Here is a 20993-nt window from a genome sequence, read left to right as displayed (position 1 = left end):
AGCGCCGTCTGATGACGCGCTGAAGGCCCCCAATCGGCGGCTCTCCGTCTGAACTGCGAATCTGCGAAGACAAATGAATGGCGTTTATATAAATTTTCATCTGTCGTAGATCGAAACCATCCTGACTGCTAAACCGGTAAGGCATATGCGCGCAGCGTCCGCACACCCTCCTGCGTCCGATCGGGTGGGTATCCAGCGCGATGCTCGCCGCAGTTTGAGTGGTTTTGGCGGTTATCCGGTGGAGGGAGACGGGACTTTCAGCAACAAAACTCCTTCAGCGTCCAGCTCCACATTTCAGTTTTGTTCTTTAGCTTATTGTTATCCATTGCAGGGATGCATTTTGCTGTGCCTGTGCGGAAAGTACAGTTTTCTGCAAATCAGTGCTTCTCTGATGGAGCTTTTGTTGACTGAATAATCTGAATACTCTAACGCGGGATGATGTGGGCCGAAGCCTAATTCTTACGGATCACATCCGATTTGCACAGAGTGAATGAAAGTAACTTGCGAGGTTTGTTTGCAGCAGATATACATGCTGATTTGCACTGAAGTGTTTGGTGTCTGTCGGTTAACAGAATGTGTTGTGATAGTCACAGTAGTTGGCTAACGTTAGCCGCCTAGCTAGCTGGACAACACTGACGACGAGTCTGCTCAACACATAGGCTGGATTTCTATTATTAATTATCTAGTAAAGTAGCTAGTTCAACATTCAGAAAATGCAGTTGTCGCAGTTTCCGTGGTAGAGAGTAGTTGTGCTCTGGTTGCTCCGCTGTTTTCTTTGGGGATGTGTGATTTTGCGTTGTATTAAAGTAAAATGGTTTGGCTATCATCGTATGTTCATATGCCGTGGTCATATTCACACCAATAGCACTGCTGTTAAGACATAAACTCGCTAGCTTGGCAGTTCACTTCTTTGAATTACCACTTTCTGCGAATTTCCTTTGAGGAAACTACTAGTGCACGTTGAGCATCGCACTCATTTGTGAGGTCAAAAGACAATCAGATTACAGCAGCTTTGGTCCAGCGTGCGACAGAATGTCCCACCTGGGCCTGAAACGAGCTTCAGGTCTCATTGACATCACAGCTGCCGGAGGTAATGCCGGAGGTAATGAGTGCGTTTTCTCCCACAGCTGTGCTGAGATCCAGGAGCTGCTGTAGCTCAGTTGTCCTGAGTCCCGGACACTAAGAGGCAGACGCCATGTTTCTGTACAACCTGACCCTGCAGCGTGCCACTGGCATCACCCATGCCATCCACGGGAACTTCTCCGGTACGATCCCCCTATCAGCCGCCCGATGCCGCCCCCCACCCTGCGGCCGACCTGTCTGTCATGCCCTCCTCCCGCTAACTCTCGCCCTGTCCTCTGTCCTGCGTAGGAACCAAGCAGCAGGAGATCGTTGTTTCCCGGGGGAAGATTCTGGAGCTGCTGCGCCCTGATGCAAACACAGGGAAGGTGCACACGCTGCTCACCATGGAGGTGTTCGGCATCGTCCGCTCCCTCATGGCCTTCAGGCTGACGGGAGGAACCAAAGGTACAGCCGTACCCTGCAGAGGAACGCCTATGAGAGAGCAGAGCGAAATCGGCGTGTGTGTGCGCGTGCGTGCGTGTGTGTGTGCGAAAGAGACAGAGTTGCTGTGGGGGTTGTGTCTGAAGCTGCTGCCTCTTTGCAGACTACATCGTGGTGGGCAGTGACTCCGGCCGCATCGTGATCCTGGAGTACCACCCCTCCAAGAACATGTTTGAGAAGGTGCACCAGGAGACCTTCGGCAAGAGTGGCTGCAGGCGCATCGTCCCGGGACAGTTCCTTGCCGTCGACCCCAAGGGGAGAGCCGTCATGATTGGTGAGAGACGTTTTTGTTGTTCTTAAACTCTGTGTGTTGCTGTCCTGTAAACAACTCTGCAGTCACAGAGGTGGAAATGGCATACGAATCCCAGAATGCACCTCTCTGGATGCGAGCCCTTTCAGCTTGCATTCCCAGCGCTACACCCTGTGCAGTGCGGAATGAGGCCGCTGCTCTGTGTGCCCGCAGGGGGCGCTGTGCTGCCTGTGTGACATGTATCTCTCTCGCTCTCCCAGGCGCCATTGAGAAGCAGAAGCTGGTGTACATCCTGAACAGAGACGCGGCGGCCCGCCTCACCATCTCCTCCCCCCTGGAGGCGCACAAGGCCAACACCCTGGTGTACCACGTGGTGGGCGTGGATGTGGGGTTCGAGAACCCCATGTTTGCTTGTCTGGAGATGGACTACGAGGCGAGTCCTGTCACACACATGCACGTGCATGCACACACCAACACTTTCACATTGACACTGTCTCACACACACACGCACACCAGCACTCTCGCTTGTACACACACAGATGTTTCAGAATTGATTCATACTGACTGACTCATGCCCCTTCTCATCCAGTTACCTATCTTGCTCTGTATTCTCTCTCATTGTGACGGCACTATTGTAGTGTTTGTGTTTGATTTCTGTGCACACATGCGCGCCCCACACACGCGCACACCTGGTGAATGAGCACAGTGCTGACAGTCCATCCTGACAGACGCATCCTGACATGGGTGAGATACTGAGAGTCACGTCAGTGCAGTATGAGGAGGGGTTGTAGGACAGCAGTCATTCAGATGGATGCTGTAGAAGTGATGAGTGTTTTCATGTCTCTTCTCTGACTGATTTTCACTGGAGAGAGTGTGTATACCTCTGATCTCAGCCCTGACACACACACATGCACACTGGTGAAACGGGAGAGGAGAGTGCGTATCTCAGCTGTACCAGCACACACTGTCCAGCTCACTCACCCCGGCTAACCGCTCTCTCTCTGCCCTTTCTGTCTCTGACCCCCCTCAGGAGGCAGATAATGACCCCACGGGGGAGGCGGCGGCCAACACCCAGCAGACCCTGACGTTCTACGAGCTGGACCTGGGCCTGAACCACGTGGTGCGCAAGTACAGCGAACCGCTGGAGGAGCATGGGAACTTCCTCATCACAGGTACTGCAGTGTGCTGCCAGCAGGGGGCGGCGTGTGGAGGGGTGTTTGTGCAGCTGAGGAGCAGTAGTGCTGTAGAAGTGATGAGTTTTCATGTCTCTTCTCTGACTGATTTTCCCTGGAGAGAGTGTGTATACCTCTGATCTCAGCCCTGACACACACACACACACACACCAGGGGACACACAGAAATGGAGTGTGTGTGTGTATACCTCTGATCTCAGCCCTGACACACACACACACACACACACACAGAAATGGAGTGTGTGTGTGTATACCTCTGATCTCAGCCCTGACACACACACACACACACACACACACACACACACACAGAAATGGAGTGTGTGTGTATACCTCTGATCTCAGCCCTGACACACACACACACACACACACACACACACACACCAGGGGACACACAGAAATGGAGTGTGTGTATACCTCTGATCTCAGCCCTTACACACACTGGTGTTGTGGAAGCAGCTGCAGGACTCTGTTTTGGGATGGAACCCCTCCGTCAGCAGGTCCCTGTTCCTCTCTCACAGTTCCGGGGGGGTCTGATGGTCCCAGCGGGGTGCTCATTTGCTCTGAGAATTACATCACCTACAAAAACTTGGGCGACCAGCCTGACATCCGCTGCCCAATTCCACGCAGGAGGGTGAGTGTTGGGGGGGGGGGTGAGAGAGAGAGCGCGGGTGTGAATCTGTATCTGTGTGTGTGTGTGAGAGAGCGAGGGTGCGTGTGTGTGTGAGAGCGAGGGTGCGTGTGGTGTGTGAGAGCGAGGGTGTGAATCTGAATCTGTGTGAGAGAGGGTGCGTGTGTGTGAGAGAGCGCGAGGGTGCGTGTGGTGTGTGAGAGCGAGGGTGTGAATCTGAATCTGTGTGAGAGAGGGTGCGTGTGTGTGAGAGAGCGCGAGGGTGCGTGTGTGGTGTGTGAGAGCGAGGGTGTGAATCTGAATCTGTGTGAGAGAGAGGGTGCGTGTGGTGTGTGAGAGCGCGGGTGTGAATCTGAATCTGTGTGTGGTGTGTGAGAGAGAGCGAGGGGGGGTGTGTGTGTGTGAGTGTGTGCGAGAGAGAGTAAGGGTTGGCTCTGCCACGCTCTTCCACCCCTGCAGAATGACCTGGACGACCCCGAGCGTGGCATGATCTTCGTCTGCTCGGCCACCCACAAGACCAAGTCCATGTTCTTCTTCCTGGCGCAAACGGAGCAGGGAGACATCTTCAAGGTCACGCTGGAGACGGACGAGGAGATGGTGAGAGGCTGGGGGCGGAGTTTGAGGGGTGGGGTTAGAGGGGAGAGGGTAGCAGGGGATGTGGTTTCGACTGGGTCTGGTTGGAAACTGGGTTGGGTGGGAAGGTTATCTGACTGATGAAGTGTCAGTTACTCGCAGTCTAATGGTCAAACTCTGGGTTTGACTCTTGTCTCCCAGGTAACGGAGATCAGAATGAAGTACTTTGACACCATCCCTGTGGCGACGGCCATGTGTGTGCTGAAAACCGGCTTCCTGTTTGTGGCCTCAGAGTTCGGCAACCAGTGAGTCTCACAACCCCCAGGCACGCTCTCTCACACACACACACACACACACACACACACACACACACACGCGCATGCGCACACACACACACACGCGCATGCGCACACACACACACACACACACACACACACACGCACACGCGCATGCGCACGCACACACACACAACATGAACACAGACACGCGCACTTCGTCTGATGGAGGTGGCAGCAGGTTGACTCTGTCTCCGTACCTGCAGGGCCTCACCTCCTCTCTCTCCTCAGTTACCTGTACCAGATCGCTCACCTGGGCGATGATGATGAGGAGCCAGAGTTCTCGTCCGCCATGCCCCTGGAGGAGGGCGACACCTTCTTTTTCCAGCCCCGCCCACTCAAGAACCTGGTGCTTGTGGACGAGCAGGAGAACCTGTCCCCCATCATGGCCTGCCAGGTGTGTGTGTGTGTGTGTGTACGTCTGTCTGTCTGAGCGCAGCTGAAAGTCTGCAGTACTGTGACGGTTTCTGCTGGCTCATGTTGGTTTAACGCTCTCTCTCTCCCTCTCTCTCTCTCTCCCCCCCCACTCTCTCCCCCCTCTCTCTCTCTCTGTCCCTCTATCCTTTCCTCTCCCTCTCTCTCTCTCTCTCTCCCGCCCACAGATCGCTGATCTGGCCAATGAGGACACTCCCCAGCTGTATGTGGCGTGTGGCCGTGGGCCTAAGTCGACCCTCAGGGTGCTTAGACACGGGCTGGAGGTACAGCAGCTGACATACTGCACAACGCACCTCAGTCTGAACTGCAAATAAACAGGCATAAACTCCCCTGACACATTTAATATGGTCTTGTAGTGCACTGTGGAAGTGATGAGTGTTTTCATGTCTCTTCTCTGACTGATTTTCACTGGAGAGAGTGTGTATACCTCTGATCTCAGCCCTGGCGCGCACGCGCGCGCACACACACACACACACACACACACACACACACACACACACACTTGCACTTGCACTTGCACAGCAAGCTTATCTGTTATCTGTGCATCTTGATGCTCATCCCCCATAACCCCCCAGGTGTCAGAGATGGCTGTGTCAGAGCTTCCCGGTAACCCCAACGCTGTGTGGACTGTACGCCGACACATTGAAGGTACTGCGCCCCACCCCTTTCTCCATCCCTCTATCCACCCCCCCCCCCTTCTCTGTCCATCTCTCTCCCTCTACCCACCCCTCTCTCTCTCCCTCACCCAGCTTTACTGGGATGACCACATAGATGTACAGCATTGCCATTTTTCACAGAATTACAGCAGAATTATATATTAATAATTGTAACCTATCATTACTCTCTTAAAAATGGTTCTTCAAGAGAGTAGTTAACGTAGGCTGTGCGTGTTTAAAGTTCCTGGGGGGGGGGGCTTCCTGCCCTGTCCCTCAGCCTGGCTGGCAGACAGCACCGCCTGTGCTCCCCTTCCCAGCGGAGGGGGCGATACTCCGCCCTCACTTCACGTCTGAAAGGGTGCCATGGATGACTCAAAATACTCCGATATTCCAGATATTTTTCCCTAGTTCTCCAGAATTCATTACAGCGTAGGAGAAAGTGCGTATGTGTTTGTACCTCACTGTCTGACACCCCTGGCCTCTCAGCGTTTGGGAGCCATGCTTTCTGACGCTGGTCTCTCCCTGTGGCCAGCCTGCAGGTGGGGTTGCTATGATACGGCAGGGTGTGATGGAAACAGTGACTGTCTCTCGGTGTGTGCACTGCGCTTGGTCACAGCTCGGTGCTGTCTGTCTCCCAGCATGCACTCTGTCAGAGGGAGCAGGGCACGACTGAGAGCACTCTGTTTATGTAAGAGCGGTTGGCTCTGAGGCGGAAACTCTTACACAATAAGCTGGGTCTGTCAGTGTGCGCACACTGGCCATGCCCGCAGATAGCACCTGGGAACCGCGTGTCTGTTCTGCGGTTCTGCGTGACGCTGCTGCGCTCGTGGCCAGCGTCGCAGTAACAGGCATCGGATTACACCCGTCTGTCTGCCAAGGCTTTCCCTGAAACCATGTGACCTCTGAGATCTGCTCTGCCACGGTAGCAGGCTGTCTTTCGCTGGACCCGCGGCAGCAGCTGTTTCCCTTTAATACAGAGCTGAGAAATGCCCAGGACAGGCGGCCAATGGCAGCTGAAAGGAGCGCGGTTCTTAGGTCAGCGGGAGTTTCAGCACCTGCCTGATGGGTGTCTGCAGAGGAAAGGTGCTGGCAGTGGTATCAGCTGTAGGTGAATTCACTGCCCCTGCACATCTCTTGCTGAGAGACACTCTCTCTCTCACACACACACACTCTCTCTCACACACACACACACACACACACAATTGTCCCTTGTCCCTGCAGCTGTGTTAAAGCTGTGGGAGAAGCGCACGCATGGCCCGGTGCTGCAGCAGGGCGTGTCTGTGCAGGGCCGGCATTCAGCTGCTGCAGAAGCAATGAGTGTTTTCATGTCTCTCCTCTGACTGATTTTCACTGGAGAGAGTGTGTATACCTGTGATCCAAGCCCTTACACACACACACACACACAGAAACGGGAAAGGAGAGTGTGTTCTCCTGTGATGTTACTCCCCCCAGGGGCAGGTGCGCTTTGGTGAGCAGGTAGACCATAGGTGCACAGCATCAGTGCTGGGAGTCCTGGGAGAAAAGGACAGACAGACAGACAGACACCCCCCCCTCGGCCCGCCTCTCTACCTGAGCCCTGGACCCAGCCCTTGCCTCTCTGTTGCCCCCTGCAGATGAGTTTGACGCCTACATCATCGTGTCCTTCGTGAACGCCACGCTGGTGCTGTCCATTGGGGAGACCGTAGAGGAAGTGACAGACTCAGGCTTTCTGGGGACCACGCCCACCTTGTCCTGCTCGCTGCTGGGAGACGACGCGCTGGTGCAGGTAACACCGCCGCAGCCCCCGCCCCTCAGCCCCGCCCCTCAGCTGAGCCAGCTGTCTCACGCAGGGTGACCCCCCCCTTTCTGCAGGTGTACCCTGACGGCATCCGCCACATCCGCGCGGATAAGCGAGTGAACGAGTGGAAGACCCCCGGGAAGAAGACCATCGTGCGCTGCGCCGTCAACCAGAGACAGGTGGTGATCGCGCTGACCGGCGGCGAGCTGGTCTACTTTGAGATGGACCCCGTGAGTGCTGCGCCCCGAGAAACATGAAACATGCATAAAACTGCTCACAATAACATGCACAATGATACCTGATAACAGCTCTGAGCCCCCGTTTTGCTAAATCACTGAAATACAAATAAGCGGCAGACTGAGTAGCGGTTACAGCAGCCGTAGCTCCTGTAACCGCGTTCTGTGCTCATCCTCAGTGTAGCTGTAAAAGTATCTTCCGCTTTACTGAGTCTGATACAGTGCCGCCACGCAAGGGTTAAAATGGGGGACCGTGGCACAATTTGCAAATAAAAGGAAAAGCGTAACTGTGGCAGGGGAGCGTGTGATGTGCATGAGGGTGACGGTGAGCGTCGGGCGTCTCTCCCTCCAGTCAGGGCAGCTGAACGAGTACACGGAGCGGAAGGAGATGTCCGCGGATGTGGTGTGCATGAGCCTGGCCAACGTGCCCCCCGGAGAGCAGCGATCCCGCTTCCTGGCTGTGGGATTGGTGGATAACACCGTGCGCATCATCTCCCTGGACCCCTCGGTGAGGTGTTTCCGTGCCTGTCATCCTCAGCCTGCTCTGTGTCCCTCTCTCCCTCCCTCTCTCTCTCTCTCTCTCTCTCTCTCTCCCTCCCTCTCTCTCTCTCTCTCTCTCTCTCTCTCTCTCTCCTCTCTGTGCATTTCCTTTTCGGGTTAGTTTCAGAAATATTTCAGGAAGTGTGTTTGTAAATATGGCCCGCAGCAGATAGTGTGTAGAATGGGTATTCACAATAATGAGTCATGCAGAATGAGAATAATAATAATATGCAGTGGTTCCAGAAAGGAAGATTTCATCTTTTTATGGTTGTGTTTGTGCTTGGTTTTTGTCAGAGTGCACAGGTTAACTCAGGGTAGGGTGTGAATAATGTTATGCTCACACTCACTGGTCTGACACTGTTGCTCGTTTAAATTGGGGTGGGTGGGGGTGGGTATGGGGGCTGGCTGCAGTGTGTTCCTGGGACAGGCTTCAGAGGTGGGGGAGGGATTCTGCCTCCACCTTGATCTTTTTGATGAATTTCCCGAGAAAATTCCTGGAGCGAATTCCCAGCAGTTCGTCATGATCAGAGTTATCCAGATGAGGTAGAGGACGTGCACTGCACTGAAATATCCTTGGAGTTTATTTTTCTCTAACTGCTGTAGCAGAGCCCAGAGCAGGAGTATGCTGGTGCCAGCCCTTTCGGGAGTGGGGTCTGTGGGCATTTGGGGTGTTTCTCATGCTGCCTGCTGTTCGGTTGGGGCGGGACAGGGTGGACCCAGGGGCTCACCGGGTTCGGCTGATTTTGGGCTCCGGCTGCCTGAGGTGCTGTAAGCACAGGGCAAAGCAATGGGCAGGATGCTGATGATAGAATGCGCCAGCAGGGGGCGCTATGGGGAAGTGAGGAGTGCTTCCCTGCGGAGGCACTCACCCGTTGCCCTCTCTCTGTACAGGACTGTCTGCAGCCCCTCAGTATGCAGGCCCTCCCAGCCCAGCCCGAGTCTCTGTGTATCGTGGAGATGGGCGGAGTGGAAAAACAGGATGAGCTCGGGGACAAGGGCTCCATCGGCTTCCTCTACCTGAACATCGGGCTGCAGGTACGCTGTGTGTCTGACAGCAGGGACTGACAGGTGTGTCAGAGGCACAGTCACATCTCCGTGGGTCCTCTAATCCTCTAACCCTAACCCTCTCAAACCACACTAATCCTCTAACCCTAACCCTCTCAGACCACACTAACCCTCTAACCCTAACCCTCTCAAACCACACTAATCCTCTAACCCTAACCCTCTCACACCATGCTAACCCCCTAACCCTAACCCTCTCAGACCACGCTAACTCTCTAACCCTAACCCTCTCAAACCACGCTAACCCTCTAACCCTCTCAGACCACGCTAACACTCTAACCCTAACCCTCTCAAACCACCCTAACCCTCTCAAACCACACTAACCCCCTAACCCTTTCAAATCACGCTAACGCTTTAACCCTAAAACCGTTGCATGATGTGGCTCAGACTAAGGTGTGTTTTTGCAGAATGGGGTGCTGTTGCGGACGGTGCTGGACCCTGTGACCGGAGACCTGTCTGACACCCGCACTCGCTACCTGGGGTCACGACCTGTCAAGCTCTTCCGGGTCAGGATGCAGGGGCAGGAGGCTGTAAGTGAACTCTGATTGGCTGGGGATGTTCCCTCTGGCCGGAGCTGTACACCTGTTGTGTGTTGCAGGGACAGCTGTTATGTGTTACTGGCTTTTCCGCTCGGAAGGTGACTCCTGTGGGAGTTGTGCCTGGTGTTCACTGTGCGGAGCTTCCGTGTTGGCTGCATCAGACATGGCTTTGGACTGAAACCAGCCTGACCTTTACAGCTGCAGTTCTCTCTAAGGTCTTTATCTGCACACCCACTCTGGATCTGGAACCTGTGCCTTCTGACCTCTGACCTCTGACCCCCCCAGGTGCTGGCCATGTCAAGCCGGTCCTGGCTGAGCTACTCGTACCAGTCCCGCTTCCACCTGACGCCCCTGTCCTATGAGACACTGGAGTACGCCTCAGGCTTCGCCTCTGAGCAGTGTCCCGAAGGCATCGTGGCCATTTCCACCAACACTCTCAGGTGAGCCCCTGAAAAACCCCATAAACCTGCTGCTGAGCCAGCCTGGTTCCAGCTCTGCAGTGGGAAAGGGGTATAATGAGCCGGCCTGGTTCCAGCTCTGCAGTGGGAAAGGGGTATAATGAGCCAGCCTGGTTCCAGCTCTGCAGTGGGAAAGGGGTATAATGAGCCAGCCTGGTTCCAGCTCTACAGTGGGAAAGGGGTGTAATGAGCCAGCCTGGTTCCAGCTCTACAGTGGGAAAGGGGTATAATGAGCCAGCCTGGTTCCAGCTCTGCAGTGGGAAAGGGGTGTAATGAGCCAGCCTGGTTCCAGCTCTGCAGTGGGAAAGGGGTGTAATGAGCCAGCCTGGTTCCAGCTCTGCAGTGGGAAAGGGGTGTAATGAGCCAGCCTGGTTCCAGCTCTACAGTGGGAAGGCATACCAGTTATACTCTGACGCTCCTGGGTGGGTATATATTTTAGTTTACATTTCAGACAGATGGATTGCTGTCATGCTGTCAGCTTCAGAGACAGACAGACAGACTGGTCCACGGCAGTCTGCCTAGGTGGGCTTCTCTGAGGACTGGATGGACAGGTAGTTCATATTTAACTGCCTAACAGGTCGAAAGTGAAACAAAAGGGTTGCTTTACATGCTGGCATGTGAGATCATGCATGTCAGGACAGCTGCAGTTTCATGCACGCATGCACTTGTTTCCGTGCCCGCTGCTTCATGGGAAAGCACTGGAACGAGAACAGTGATGTGTGAGAGTGGGCTCTGGGCTGGGCTCATGCAGGCAGAGGCCGCGTAGCAGAGGGAGGCAGCGTTTCCCGCGTTTCCCAGCATGACTGCGCTCTTCCCCACAGCCTCTGTGGTGTGTGTGTGCTCAGAGTCGTTACAGTGTGGCGTGCATTGACCTGTTTCAGCTTTAATTTCTGCTTATTCTAGGGCAGGCCGAGACAGTGCAGCAGCAGTCTTGATTAATGTCTATTAGTAGAGAGTCTTGTCTGATGACGTTCTAACCCGAGTCCCCTCTGTGACCCTCCCGTCCCTCTCCCTCCTCTCATCAGGATTTTGGCTCTGGAGAAACTAGGCGCGGTCTTTAACCAGGTGGCCTTCCCCCTGCAGTACACACCTCGCAAGTTTGTGATCCACCCAGAGACCAACAACCTGATCCTGATCGAGACGGACCACAACGCCTACACCGAAGGCACGAAGGCCCAGCGCAAGCAGCAGATGGCAGAGGTGAGCCTCCGTGGCCTCCGGGGGGGGGGGGCGCTCTCTCCCGCTGAACCTGTTTGAACTGGGGGGGGGGGACGACACAGCAGCTCACACACACACACACACACTTTCTCTCTCTTATATATATACACACACACACACATACACACTTTCTTTCTCTTATACACGCACGCGCACACACACACTTTCTCTTATACACACACACACACTTTCTCTCTCTCTCATACACGCGCACACACACACATACACACACACTTTGTCTCTCTTATATACACACACACACACACACACACACACACACTTTCTCTCATATATATATACACACACACACACACACATACACACTTTCTTTCTCTTATACACGCACGCATACACACACTTTCTCTTATACACACACACACTTTCTCTCTCTCTCATACACGTGCACACACACACATACACACACACTTTGTCTCTCTTATATACACACACACACACACACACACACTTTCTCTCTCATATATACATACACACACACACACTTTCTCTTACGCGCACACAAACGCAGTTTAATCTGCAGGGCAGACTTGCAGAGCTGAATTAATGGCTTTGCACAGTCTGGCTTCTATTTTGCTCTTGTCTGAGCCAGTTCTGGAAAGGAAGCAGTGGAGCGGCATTCAGGCGTGACGCAATGCAGGAAAGCTGTGCGTTAATCCGGTCGGCCGGATGTTTGCATCGTATCGGCCAGGTAGCTGTGAATGCTGGGAGCTCTAAAGAGAGGAAGACTGTTGCAAAAATAGTTTGTCTCCACTCCCTTTTTCTGGATCAGTTTCAGATTTTTTTCATTAAATGGGTTTTGGGCTGTGCCAGCTGATTCTGGGTCAGAGATTGGGTTTACAGTCTACTCCCATTATGTATGTTGGGTGTCCATGGCAATGGCTGGGCTGGGCTGTGTGTGTGTGCGTGCGCGCGTACGTATGTGTGTGTGCATGCGTGCATGTGTGCGTGTGAGAGAGAGAGAGAGCGTGTGCGCATGTGTACCTGTGTGCATGTGTGGAGATGTGCCCCTACGGTCGGTGGGTGGGGAAACTCGCGTGCAAAGCGACGGTGTCTGACCTTCTGCTCTGTGGCGCCCCCCGCAGGAGATGGTTGAGGCGGCCGGGGAGGATGAGCGGGAGCTAGCGGCAGAGATGGCCGCCGCCTTCCTGAATGAGAACCTTCCGGAGGCCATCTTCGGAGCGCCCAAAGCCGGGGCAGGCCAGTGGGCCTCGCTGGTGCGCCTTTTCAACCCCATCCAGGGCACCACCCTGGACCAGGTCCAGCTGGAGCAGAACGAGGCCGCCTTCAGGTGAGGGGATGGAGGGATGAGGGGAGGGAGGGAAAGCAGATGCTTGTTGTTTAAATCGGTCTCTCCTCCTCATGGCTGACTCTCTCTGCAGTGTTGCCGTGTGCCGATTCACCAGCGCTGGTGATGATTGGCATGTGCTTGTGGGTGTGGCCAGGGACATGATCCTCAACCCGCGCTCGGTGGGCGGCGGCTACATCTACACCTATCGGCTCGTTGGGGGCGGAGACAAGCTGGAGTTCGTACACAAGGTGAGTGACAGGGGAGCTGACCAATCCACAGAGGGCGGTGCAGTATGTGGTCCCTCCCATCTGCTGACAAGAATAGGCGCTTCCAGACCCGGTGTGTGGATTATCAGGAGAATCGTTAATCAAGCGGAGGGCATTACTGCAGGAAGAGAGCGGTTCCGGTCACACGCACATCCCTCAGCTGCATTAAGTGTTTGCTTTCGGTTGCTTAGCAGACACTCGTATCCAGAGCGACAGGTGGCAGTGCGTGTGTGCAGCTGGATTCGGTGATCAGAGGCGTGTAAGATTGCCTTCACGGTGGCTGGATATTGTCGGCTGAATCTCCGTTCTGTCTCCGTTAGATCTCCAGCAGAGGGTTTCCCTCGAGCACAGAATCGCCTGCAATTGGCTGCTTCATGCTGTGCTTTGCCTTTGGGTGTTTGTCATTCACAGTTTACTGAACTCATATGAACATCTGAGCGTGGAAATCTCATCAGACCTGTCTGCCTGTTTTGTATTAGACTTGTTTTGATAAAGAATTGGCAATATTGCTGTAATTTATGCTGTATTCAGTGTTTCCAGTGTCATGTGACACAGTAGCCATGCACACGGCTGCCCAGTGTTTACATCCAGTTTCAATAACGTGGTTATCATTCAATAACACAAAAGGTATTATCATCCCAGTGTTAATTCTGATTGGTCCAGATAAGACTATGAGGTAGTGCAAGCTTAGTGCAAACTTCTCTTCAGTGTCATTTTCATTTTGGCTCAGTTGCTTTAAAGATCATGAGTTTATTCACCCAGAATGTTTTCTTTGAGTCTCTCCTCATGATCGACTGGGACTACTGCCGAACCTTCATTAGTCAGTCAGCGTAACATCATAAAATATCTAATGACAATATTTAAGGAACAGTCCATCGCAAATGCTCGTTAGAGCCTCAGTTAGAGCCTCAGCCTCAGCTCGTTAGAGCCTCAGTTCAAAGCAGGTATCTCTGCAGTCTGAGCTCGTTTGGATGTTCGCTCTGTATTGTGTCATTTGTAAGTTCTCTGGGTGCTGTGAAACTCGCTGTCTTCACGCCTCTGCATTGAGCTGCTGCTTGGTTCTGATTGGTCCTCTCTCGTCACACTGAGCTGCTGCTTGGTTCTGATTGGTCCTCTCTCGTCACACTGAGCTGCTGTTTGGTTCTGATTGGTCCTCTCTCATCATAGACACCAGTGGAGGACGTGCCTCTGGCGATCGCCCCATTCCAGGGGCGTGTCCTCGTGGGCGTGGGCAAACTGCTGCGCATCTACGACCTGGGCAAGAAGAAGCTACTCCGCAAGTGTGAGAACAAGGTGAGCCTTTTTACCTGAGAGGCCAGGTGAGCCTTTTTACCTGAGAGGCCAGGTGAGCCTTTTTACCTGAGAGGCCATTTTACCTGAGAGGCCAGGTGAGCCTTTTTACCTGAGGAGCTCATACTGCAAAGCTCTTAGACACTGGGGAGGCAAAGAGATCTTCAGTACGGGGCTTATTGGGGCAGGTCTGCCTCCCAAAATAAACACTCTAAAAACAGCAAGGGGGGCAGTGTGCGCACGCACCCAAGCGGAGAGTGCAGTGAGTGCCAGGAGAGCGGTTTCCATGGCAGTGCCAGAGTCACCGTTTCGTCTGGGGTGCCTTGCGACCTCTGTCAATGATTTATTGGATGATACAGCTCTGGTCACCTGGTGAGCGGGTCTTGGCAGAGTGTCTGTGGCTTTCTCCATCTCAATGGCTTTTATCGTACAAAGGTTCTCTGAAGTATTTACAGTAAATCCTTTAGGATTAACTTCATTAACTGTACAAACAACCTGCTCAGACTGCCCGCCAGGTGAAGCCGTCTCACCCAGAGGGTCAGTGAACCGTCAGCCAAAGGCTTACTCACCCAGTTGGTTCAGGCGACTGTTTCACTGACTTGGTTCAATTTCTGGCCTCTGGTGCAGGAGTGGGTGTGTAATGTGTGTTTCTCTGCCATCGTGGCCTCCAGGAAGAACTGCTGGGTTGATGAGAATGAATTGCAATAAACCAGTTTCCCTTTTCGCATAATGCTTTCTCATTGCAGGGAAAATGGTGTGTTTGCAGTTGAATGTATATACCATTATTTGGTGGATGTGTGTTTGTGTATCCATTGTGTAAAAATATCCAGCTGTATGAATGGATAACATTGTAAAGAACTGTAACCTATGTAAGTCGCTTTGGATAAAAGCGTCTGCCAAATGAATAAATGTAAATGTAAATGTATCTAATATTCTAAAACTGTGACTCCGTATCTGGCTTTTGCTTGTGTTCTCTGCCTCACTTGTAAGTTGCTTTGGATAAAGGCATCTGCCAGATGAATAAATATAAATGTATCTGCACACCTGTAAACATCTGCCTGTGTCTGCAGCACGTGCCCAACCTGGTGACAGGTATCCACACGGTGGGCCAGCGTGTCATTGTGTCCGACGTGCAGGAGAGCCTGTTCTGGATCCGCTACAAGCGCAACGAGAACCAGCTCATCATCTTCGCGGACGACACGCACCCGCGCTGGGTCACCACCGCCTGCCTGCTGGACTACGACACCATGGCGTCCGCCGACAAGTTCGGCAACATCAGCATCGTACGTGTGCCGTCGCCACGCCAACTGCAGTCACGTCATTCTCGGCTGTAGCTTCCCGCCGCTGAGCGGAACCAGGGCTGGCTGATGCTGGAATAGCAGGTTGCTGTGGAGGCGCTGATGGGGAGCCAGTAGGGGGCAGTCTATCCTGTGGGAAGTGAGAGAGAGGCAGGCTCATTCAGTGCAGAAGCAGACCAGCCCACCGAAGGTCTCCTGTTTTGAAAAATCCAGCAACATGGAGCTCATATGGTTACACCGCAGAGGTGCTCCTTCTGATGTGAGACTTGTAGCAAGTTTCACGACTCCTTGTCACTCTGATTATTGAGTGAGTAGGTCCCGTCGCCCTTAGCAACCCAAAGTGTGACAAGTTTTTGATGGACTGCATGCTCCTTTTTCCCTCGTGATTTCAAACACGGTGCGCAGGCAGTATGTAATTAAGGTTGTTGCTGTATAAACAGCAGCTTTCGTCTGCCTGTGAACAGATTGTGATTGGGCTGCTTTAGCTCTCACATCGGGCCGATGAAAGCTGCTTCCTGCAGCTGGGCTCTGCCCTGTAGGGGTGTGTAGCGTCGCTGTGGCCCTGTAGGGGTGTGTAGCGTCGCTGTGGCCCTGTAGGGGTGTGTAGCGTCGCTGTGGCCCTGTAGGGGTGTGTAGCGTCCTCAGACAAGCTGCATAATCACTGTGGTCACAAAAGGTCCCGCTGCACTCGCCGTTTCGGGGCTTTCCCAGTGCCTGCTGTCTATCACCCCGGAGCGGAAGGCTAATGGGGAGGGGAGGGGTGGGGGCCGGGGGCCGGCTCTGTAGGGTCTGCTGCACAGGTGCAGCTCTCAGCGTCCTGCTTCAGAGCACAGAGGTGTGGGCGGCCGGTACGCTGTGAGTTGCTGTTAAAAACACCAGCGTGGTTTACAGGTGTGTGTTTAGCTACCACTGCGGCAGCAGCCTGGGACCTGTAAACGGAACTCTTGGTCTTGTTGGGGTTACAGGGGTAAAAAACACGCCATGAGACATTGTATGGTAGACTTTACGCTGAGAACTCTGGGAAATGTAGTGACTCTGAAATATGCTCCCCCCAGGTCCGCCTGCCACCCAACACCAGCGATGACGTGGATGAGGACCCCACAGGGAACAAGGCATTGTGGGATAGGGGGCTACTCAATGGTGCCTCACAGAAGGTAAGAGACGCCTCACCTGCGTGCGTGCGTGCGTGCATGCGATTCTGTATGTGTGTACGCATGTGTGTGAGTGAGAGAGGCCAAGAGATTGTTTGTGTATGCGTTTGTGGGAGATTGTGTGTGTGTGTGTGTGTGTGTGTATGGGAGTCGCCTACTCTCTGGATCTTTCCCAGGGTCTGCATTCACACCCACTGCTGTTTAATGAAAGTGTGGTTTAAGCAGTGAGGTGGGGAAGGGGACTTTCCCACAGGACTCGGCTGCTTCAGCCTTTAACAGCGTGTGCAGGATCTATGGACATGATTATATACAGACTTTCTACAGGACAAAGAATATTAAGCATTTACGCCTACATAACTTCTGCATCATCAAAATTTGTATTTTGTCATCTTTGGATTATGTGAATGTACTTCCTTAAAGTTTAGAGTTGCCTGTGGCAGTGAAAATCGGAAAACTTTAATAGAAAATTACTTTCACTTCACTGATTAAATTTAAGGCTGGGGTGATGGTGCCTGACAGGCAGCGTCGTGCTCAGCCAGGCCTCACCGTGCACTGTCTCGGAGTCCTGCTCTTTTTTTGGGGGGGGGGGGGGGGGGGGGCTGTCGGAGGAGGGGGGCATGACACGCACTTAATAAGCGACCTCACTGTACTCGGGGCCAGTCAACGGGCGAGAGTCTCGCTCTGTTCGGTATTTTTGGGTCGCTTCCGTCCTAGTGTGTCAGAGCACTCATACTTCTTGCAGCCAGTGTTCCGCATTGCCGAGAGCTCTCTGAGACTGATGCAATCACCACCCCCCCACTTCACCCTACCCCAGCGTATTTATGTATTCAGAGCGGTTTAACCAGACAGACCAAAACATTCATTTTGCAGCCACTGAATTTACACAAATTGTTTTCAGACTCCTGCAGAAGAGAAAACAATTGTGCATGTGACAGTTTCCTGATTTGCTTTGACAGTCAGACGAATTTGCGTAATAATTTAAAATGCAGTTTGTGTGTGTTGAGTAGAAACAGTAAAACGTCCTGTTGGGCAGTGACAGGTCGGAGGCGGGAACATCAGTCCCATCCCTCCAGCTGCTGTCCTTTCCTGATGAGTGATGGTAAGAAGAGACTGAGGTGAACCAGGCGATGGTTTAAAGCTGACCAAGCACCTTGCAGAATTCTGCGCGCTCCACTCCGCTGAAGGAGCAGGGTTTTCTGCAGGTCTGTCTGTCCGTCTGTCCTTCCATCCGTCTTTTGACTGGTTCCTTCTTCCTCTCCAGGCTGAGGTGATCATGAACTACCATGTTGGGGAGACTGTCCTCTCTCTGCAGAAGACCACTCTGATCCCCGGGGGGTCCGAGTCCCTGGTCTACACCACACTCTCCGGGGGCATTGGCATCCTGGTGCCTTTCACTTCCCATGAGGTACTGCTGATCTCCTGCAGCGCCCCTGCTGATGTGGAGGGCAGAAGCAGGATGTGATTGTGCCACAGAAATGCTGGGTTGTGCTGCAGCTGAAAGCCTGAGGCCGAACAGGCAGCGGAGCTCAGCCATCCTGCACATTCATCTAGCTTTTATGACTCACTTTTTTGTTGTTTTCTTTGCAATTTTCCAATCATTTACGAATTACACAAGCATCTGCCATAAAGTGTTTTTGCTGACATGTTGAACTTTCATTTAATTTCCCTGCAGTTCTTTCCCCCGCTGTCATTATCCTCCCCCTGTCTCTTCCCCCTCTCCCTTTGTCTGCTTTATTGGCCTGAAAAGCACGTTCCCGATGCACCTAGACCCTGAGCATGTATGCAGAGGGGACACCGCGATTGTGGTGTTGATTGCTGTAATGAACAGTGATTACTGTGCTCTCTCACGCCCCCAGTGTCAGGGCTGTGAATGGTGTGTGGCTCTCTCTCTCTCGCAGGACCACGACTTCTTCCAGCACTTGGAGATGCACATGCGCTCTGAGTTCCCACCCCTGTGTGGCCGGGACCATCTCAGCTTCCGCTCCTACTACTTCCCGGTCAAGGTGAGTCACTCGCACACACGCACACACACACACACTCACGCTCACACACACTCACACACACGTTCTCACACACAGTCGCACAGATTGTGAAACCCCTCTCTCTGTGTGTGTGTGTGTGTGTGTGTGTGTGTGTGTGTGTCTCCCCCTGAGCAGAACGTGATTGACGGGGATCTGTGTGAGCAGTTTAACTCCATGGACCCCCACAAACAGAAGGGTGTGTCTGAGGAGCTGGACCGCACGCCCCCTGAGGTGTCCAAGAAGCTGGAGGACATCCGCACGCGCTACGCTTTCTAAACGCTCCGCAGGGCTGAGGCCCCCCGCCCTCCGGCTCCCGGCTCCAAAACTCCAGCCTGAGAGAGAGAGCCAGATTCTAGACCAAGAGTAATTGACTTTTTTTATAATGTAATATGAGGCAGTGGTCAGCCAATCAGAAGTGTGCTTTGCTCTGTGTGTTCAGCAGTTTTCCCCTGGGGCTTGTGGAAGCCCTGCAGGCCAGAGGGGAAAAAAGGTTTCACCACAGGAAAGAGCCACATCAGAATGAACTGAAATGTTTTTCTGTGTCCTTCGTGTTTGTGGGAGTGTTCTGCACAGTTTGGAGTCTGGAAAGTGCTCAGAAAAGGCTCCTGGCTCTCGGTGCAGGAAGTGTGGAGTGGAGCTAGATGCTCTGAAGGCAGCCTGATTCCATTAGCGTAGCTGCAGTGTAGCACAGCTGGCAGACTGAGCTGGCTGGGAAGCAGCTGACCGCTGCTGCAAACGCCGCCAGGCCTCCCTGTGGCAGGGACTTTGTGTGACTATGGAAGAAAAGTGGGGGGGGGGGGGGGGTGTGCTGTTTTGTAAATAAACTTTTCTACAGCGTTTTGCATGTTGTCCCGTGTTCCTCTGTTCCGGGCAGGTGGGGTGGGGGCAGGGTGCGTGTGTCGGTCATTTGGTGTGCTCTTTGTCCTGCCGGTTTGCTCCGGCTCTGTGCGGGACCTCATTCTCTCTCTCTCTTCCTGCTGCTTCCCTGAGTCACTGCGCAGACGGCCCGCCACAGCCCCCGAGCTGCTCAGCCAATCGGACGCCGGCAGGCTCCGCTGTGGCCGGCAGCCCATCGTGAGGTCAGCAGTGTCCTTTTTTGTTTTTTGTTCTTGGCTTTTCAAATACAATCAGTGTCTTGTCTGAACACAGAGGTGCCTTTTCTCTCAACACATTTTTGCCGTTTGTGACACAGTTGGTTGTGAACTTGGGGCGTGTTTAAGAGTGTGTCTGTGAGTGTGTGTCTGTGAGTGTCTGTGTGTGAGTGTGTGTGTGAGTGTGTCTGTGAGAGTGAGAGTGTTCACACACAGGGTTGCAGTGTTCACTTCCCTCTGGAGCTCTGAACAGGGTGCATGTTGTGGGTGTGTAGAGTTCTAGTTAGATTGCCTCAGGACTTGAACAGAAAATGTCAGAGTATCAGCAGAAAACATGTTTTTAGACACAGTGCCGTCTGGCGTAGCTCGCGGAGGGAGCGGCCTGCCCCGTTTCTGAGAGGGGACTGCAGCCTGTCAGAAACGCTGTGTCTGTGTGGGGCACCCCAGGAATGAAAGAAGTGTCTGACTCAGCCTTTATGTAATGACTGAGCGGACGGCCTTCAGAGTCCTGCAGCGGGGTGTTCACATCTGAGACCCGATTAACTGTCCTGCCGCTAACTCAGAACTGTGACCCGCCCTGTGCTCCAAAGGACGAGGTTCTGACCTCTGCCAGCTGAGTACCTGCTGCACTGAGTGGAGGACAGACCAGCAGAGTGAACCGCAGTCAGTTTGATATTTTGTTTTTATTATTACATTATTCAATTCAATTCATTTTTATTTGTATAGCGCTTTTTACAGCACAAGTTGTCACAAAGCAGCTTTACATTGTTCCCAGGCCTGAGACCCCCTGAGAGCAAGCCTAAGGCAACAGTGGCAAGGAAAAACTCCCTATCAGGAAGAAACCTTGAGCAGAACCGGGCTCAGAGGGGGAGCCCATCTGCTTCTGGCCGGCACTGGGCAGATACAGTTAAAGACAAGTTATACAATGTACTTTAAGACATTTAAGATTGATAGACAATAGTAATTAACAGCAGAGCGACTATAAGAATGTCTCCTAAGATGTCCGGTTCTTGGAACGCAGTTGGCTTTGATGGGCAGGGCAGCGAGGTAGCAGGACGGGAAAACGGGATGAGACGCTTGGGCTACAGCTCCGGACAGGAGCCCGGAG

General features: G+C 53.2%; 1 protein-coding gene across 1 annotated transcript; it reads left to right on the top strand.

The window, feature by feature from the left end:
- Nucleotides 1-21: 21 nt before the first annotated feature.
- Nucleotides 22-19570, top strand: sf3b3 (splicing factor 3b, subunit 3). The gene is made up of 27 exons (XM_036544033.1): nt 22-136; nt 1128-1265; nt 1372-1527; nt 1667-1837; nt 2074-2246; nt 2844-2985; nt 3524-3636; nt 4093-4230; nt 4408-4511; nt 4773-4938; nt 5144-5239; nt 5552-5624; nt 7246-7397; nt 7484-7639; nt 7998-8153; nt 9077-9220; nt 9655-9777; nt 10072-10226; nt 11270-11444; nt 12563-12768; nt 12860-13016; nt 14202-14327; nt 15395-15607; nt 16678-16776; nt 18035-18178; nt 18672-18776; nt 18930-19570. Exons 2-27 carry the CDS (start codon nt 1196-1198, stop codon nt 19068-19070), a joined length of 3654 nt encoding a protein of 1217 aa, XP_036399926.1. The 5' UTR covers nt 22-136; nt 1128-1195; the 3' UTR covers nt 19071-19570.
- Nucleotides 19571-20993: the final 1423 nt, after the last annotated feature.

The sequence above is a fragment of the Megalops cyprinoides genome, chromosome 13, assembly GCF_013368585.1.
Source record: "Megalops cyprinoides isolate fMegCyp1 chromosome 13, fMegCyp1.pri, whole genome shotgun sequence".
In the NCBI taxonomy this organism is placed as follows: domain Eukaryota; kingdom Metazoa; phylum Chordata; class Actinopteri; order Elopiformes; family Megalopidae; genus Megalops; species Megalops cyprinoides.
The sequence above is the reverse complement of the archived record's forward strand: the minus strand, read 5'-3'. Positions and strand labels throughout refer to the sequence as shown.

Bases quoted from the DNA above. Each gene is read 5' to 3' on its own strand.
- sf3b3 (XM_036544033.1), top strand. From the start codon at position 1,196: ATGTTTCTGTACAACCTGACCCTGCAGCGTGCCACTGGCATCACCCAT. The intron at 1,266-1,371 runs GTACGATCCCCC...TGTCCTGCGTAG, and splicing joins CATCCACGGGAACTTCTCCG to GAACCAAGCAGCAGGAGATC. The intron at 5,240-5,551 runs GTACAGCAGCTG...ATAACCCCCCAG, and splicing joins TGCTTAGACACGGGCTGGAG to GTGTCAGAGATGGCTGTGTC.